This window comes from Ichthyophthirius multifiliis, assembly GCF_000220395.1.
Source record: "Ichthyophthirius multifiliis unplaced genomic scaffold scaff_1120509251268, whole genome shotgun sequence".
NCBI lineage: Eukaryota > Ciliophora > Oligohymenophorea > Hymenostomatida > Ichthyophthirius > Ichthyophthirius multifiliis.
Genome location: NW_004086040.1, coordinates 167,674 through 172,591, shown reverse-complemented (window position 1 = coordinate 172,591; position 4,918 = coordinate 167,674). Strand labels below are relative to the sequence as shown.

The 4,918-nt window shown below is 15.6% G+C and overlaps 1 protein-coding gene across 1 annotated transcript, besides 8 other annotated features; it reads right to left on the bottom strand. All coding sequences in view use genetic code 6, as the record gives it.

Moving 5' to 3' along the window:
* Positions 1 to 1,113: 1,113 nt before the first annotated feature.
* Positions 1,114 to 1,185: a microsatellite.
* Positions 1,186 to 1,403: 218 nt separating this feature from the next.
* Positions 1,404 to 1,436: a microsatellite.
* A 180-nt stretch (positions 1,437 to 1,616) lies between these two features.
* Positions 1,617 to 1,654: a microsatellite.
* A 350-nt stretch (positions 1,655 to 2,004) lies between these two features.
* Positions 2,005 to 2,045: a microsatellite.
* Positions 2,008 to 2,046: a microsatellite.
* Positions 2,047 to 2,454: 408 nt separating this feature from the next.
* Positions 2,455 to 4,082, bottom strand: IMG5_172750 (NLI interacting factor-like phosphatase family protein, putative; the record flags this gene model as incomplete). The annotated part of the gene is made up of 5 exons (XM_004029779.1): positions 2,455 to 3,047; positions 3,111 to 3,257; positions 3,379 to 3,498; positions 3,565 to 3,874; positions 4,001 to 4,082. The coding sequence occupies 5 exons, from the start codon at positions 4,080 to 4,082 to the stop codon at positions 2,744 to 2,746; spliced, it is 963 nt and encodes a 320-aa protein (XP_004029827.1). The 3' UTR covers positions 2,455 to 2,743.
* Positions 3,272 to 3,351: a microsatellite.
* Positions 3,280 to 3,356: a microsatellite.
* Positions 4,083 to 4,769: 687 nt separating the features above from the next.
* Positions 4,770 to 4,822: a microsatellite.
* Between the last annotated feature and the right edge of the window lie 96 nt (positions 4,823 to 4,918).

Here is a 4,918-nt window from a genome sequence, read left to right as displayed (position 1 = left end):
TCCTATTTATATTTTTTTTTACAAAATTAAAGTTCCAAAATCTAAAAAAAATCCTTTTTCGAAATTTGCCATTTTTTTTACTTCAAAATAATCAAAATAAAGATCATTTTCATGCTAAAAAATTACACAAAGTTCTATTTAGTCAATATCTAAACAATCAAATTATTAAAAAAAATTGCCTTAAAAATCAATTTTTAATTCCTAAGAAATTTCTCTTATAAGTTTCTCATTTTACATATATCTTTTCTTGATAATAAAAGTTGTGTTTTTTATATTTTATTTATTTGTATTTTCTTAAAATGCTCCTTTTATTACTAATTTCGCTTATTTAGGAATATATTCCATATAAATATCTCTTAAATTAACTTTAAAAAATTTTTTTCTTTCCACTTTTACTTAAATAATTTTATCTTTATATCTTTTCTTGCCATCAGAAATTTTTAATTAACCTATGTATTCTGTCTAACTCTCATAAACATTAAAATTTAATACAAAAGCCCCTTTTTTAGTAAAACTGGGTTCCACATTAATAAAATCGATATTATTTTCAATTGAAAATTCTACTTTTCCACCGTCTAAATACCCTTCAGTTTATATTACACCCTTCGAAAATCCTTAGATAACCGCCTATAAGATTTTAGGAGTGATTGTAATATCAAAGGGCTCATACATGTATTATTTTTCATAAAAAAGTATAAACTGTATTTTCTTTTCTTGATAATGAACTTCTTTATTATTTGGTAAAAAAGACATTTCGCATTATAAATTTCCTTCTATTAACATTTCAGATTTTTTTACAATGAAAAATTCTCCTTTTTCATTTGAAAATATACCCTTATCTATATTGATTTTCATATTTTTATCTTAATCACTTTTACAAAATAATATAATTTAAACATTTTTTAAAGGTTTTTTTTATTAATTATTAATTATTCCTTTCAAATTTAAATTCAAACGGTTATAATATAATATAATTTATTCATTAGAATTTTTTTAAATATCTAATTATAAATCATTTAATAAATAAAAGCCATCTTTACAGCATATAGAATCTCTTTACATATTCCAAGATTAAAATTTTTCTTTTTATATAATGATGTTCCCTATTATTTTTATAAAATAAATAAATTCTACAAATATTTATAAATATATATATATATATATAATTATAAATAATTAATATAATAAAAATACCATATATTGGTGTAAATTCTTATAAATCATCATTAATTTCAAAGCAACCTTAAGAATTAGTTAAACTATCAACTTAATCTTAAAAAATAGGAAAATCAAATGAAATTTTTACATTTGCATTTTATAGTGGTTTTTTTCTTCATCTAATACACATCCTTTTATTTTTACTTATTTCGGTAATGTTGGTTTTAATATATATTATTGAGATATTTTATAATTTTATGTTTTTTATAATTTTATGTAGTATTCATTTATTAATTATTAATTTTTTCGCCTACTATTAATTGTATTTTTCCATCTATTATTTCTTATTCTGTATTAGTAATTTATTATAAATCTCCTTTAATTTATATTTTTCCTTCTTAGTCTGGTATCTCGGTTTATGCTAAAGAACCTATTTATATGACTACCTTTATTTATTATTTATTTTTATTGTAGTTTTTATTTTAGTTTTTATTTTTGTTACTTTTGATTATTTAACTGGATATTAATGTTAAGTAACAAATTTGATGTCTATTTAAAATAATATTTAAGATTTTGTTTTGTTATTTATTAAATTTAATTTCTGATTATGATTATATTATTTATGTTTTTCTACATTTTTATAATAATAGAAGTATTTATTATTTTAATTTTTTATATTTTTTAATACTTAATAAATGAATTGGCTCATTATAAAAATTATATAATAGTGTTGATATTAAAAGAATTAATGAAAATAAAAATAATAAATATTTTGGTTTCATTAATATTAAATTTTTTTGTAGTAATAATTTATATATAAATATAAAAAGAAAATAATTGAAAATTTAAATATATAAATATATAAATATATATATATAATATATATATTATTATTTATTAATAATAAAAAATTAATTTAAAACAAAACAAAAAAACAAAAATAAATATATAAATTTTATTTTATATAAAAAAAAAATTAAAAGTTCAGTCTTTTAATTGATTATCAATATCATTTTTATTTTCGTCAAGCCTTTAAACATATTCTTATTCGAAATAATTACTAATTTTATTGATTTTAGGTTCAGTATATCCATCTTTAGGTTCCCTAAGATAATAAATAAGATCTTATTTAGCAATAGGTGAATTAATATTAATTTCTCCAACATTATACCTAATACTTTCAAAAGATTTATTTGCTTTTTTTCCTTTTTGATTCTCTTCTTCTCCCGGGCAAGTTTTATGCATGAAACAATTTTCATCATTTAAATTTTTTTAAGCAGTAGAAATTAATTTCCTTGTTGATTCTAATTTATTATTTCCTTTTACAGAATATATAATACTAACTTTTTATTATAAATCTTCTAAATCATTATCAAGTTTCATATTTTATTTTTATTTTTATAATTCTTATTCTTTTTATTCTTCAGTAACTTATATAGTTAGTGTTTTCTTTTTATATTTTTTATCATTTGTTTGATTTTGCATTTATATTCTAGATAAATCATCGGTATTTCCTATTTAGCTTATATTATTTGTTCCAGGAGTATTATTATCATAAATTAAATTTGAATAATAAGAATTATTTTCACTTATTAAATTATTATTATAATTAGATTTTTTTATTTTTTACGAGAAAATTATTTATGTTCTCCCTTTATATTTATATAGTCGATTTTGTCATATTATATGTATTTTTCCATCCACATTTTGGTTGATCTTACATCATTTACCTATTTATTTTGTAATATTTTATATTTTTTTATTTTTACATCACTTAAAAAATGAAGAAAAGGTAAAAGTCTAAATAATTCGCGATCACTTTAATCTTCGAAAAAATTAGTTATTTATATTGCATTTTCAGGTTGAAATAAAAATGAGGTTTCTGAATTCTTATTTATTATGAATATTTTATTATTTTAGTTATATTTTAAATAAAAAAAATTGAATTTTACATCAACAATAATTAAATCTTTTATGTTTCTTCCTATTTTTGTTAAATCTTTGACAAACATTCCATTATGAATAGTGCAATTTTCTCTGAATAATCTATGACATATTATTTGTTTTTAATCTATTATATCACACACAGGATTAGCATACTATTTTAGAAAAAAAAAATTAATATATAAAAATATATATATATTTCTAAATATATATATAATATATATATATATATATATATATATATATATATTATAAATAGATTATTTTTTTATTTACATCTGCTAAGCTAGCTGTATATATAACTAATTCATATAATTCACTAACTTTATTTAAAAAATATTCTACTCCAGGTCTTTTTTTAACATATACTGTAAACGGAATATCTTATACTAAAATCTTTTTGTTTATAATATAAAATATACTTTAATTTAATATATATCTAACTATTTTTATTTTTTTTACCTATATTTTAAAATCATAAGAATTTATTTCTTAAAAAGAACTATGTACAAGAGTTTCATCTAAATCTAATATTAATGTCTTTTTGCCTTTGTTATGCTCTTTTTATGGTCCAATTTACATTATTTTTTCATATTTTGTATTATTCGAATTTTCAGTTATTGATTTTGTATTATTTTCTTCTAGTAATTCTTATTGATATAACTATGTTTCAAATAAACAACTGCAAAGTTTTTAAAGAAATGTTTATTATTCTACTTTTTAAACAAATTATTTTTATTTTGGATTATTAAAATGCTAAATTTATTAATTACTTTTTTAATTTATTTTTATTAAATAAATTAACAAAAAAATGAATTTTAATTTTATATTTATTAATGATTTTTTAATTTATTATTTAAAAGAAAAAAATATGTTTTTATATAAAAATCATTCATACTCTCCATTTAATTGATATATTATTTAATTTAATTGTAGACTATCTTATTTTTAACTTTTTTATTTATTCTTTTCTTTATCATTATTATTTTTTTATTTAAATTTAAAGCTTTTAATTTATTTAATTTTAAAAAAATTATTATTTATTTATTATTTATATTAATACAAATCTTATACTATTTAGCTAATCATCATTTGCCTAATTTTCTTGATGTCAATTAGATATTAAAATATTACTATTATTATTTTTATTCAAATAAAAAAATATTAAAATTTATAATATATATATATATATAGTTTTTGTTAATTTTGATTATAGAAAATTAAAAAAAAATTAATTAAATATTTTTTAAGTGATTTATTAATAAAAATAAATATTTTTTTTAAAAATTATTATAAATTTTATGATTTATGATTATACTTTATGATAAAAATAAAAAAAAATCAAATGTAATAAATATAATTTGAAGATGTATTAATAATAATATTGATAAATTAAAAAATTACTTATATAAAAGTTTCAATATTATTTTATAAATAAAAATAAAAATATTAAATATACATAATAATGAATTTACTTTAAAATAAATTTGAAAATAAATAAAAGTAAATAGTATTATTTAAATATATTTATTATGATATTTTAATAACGAGATTTAACGAATATTATATAAATAAATAAAATCATTATTATATAAAAAAATATAATTGCATTATTTACATAATATTTTTTTTTATATTACAAAAAATAGCAATTTCTATTTTTTTTTTTAAATTAAAAATACTGATATTAAATAAAAAATATATATAAAATTATAAAATAAATGATTCATTTTAAATTTATATAAATTTAGATTGTATTTATAAATTTAAAATTAATATACAATTAAATGATATAAAAATTAATAATAAAAAAAAA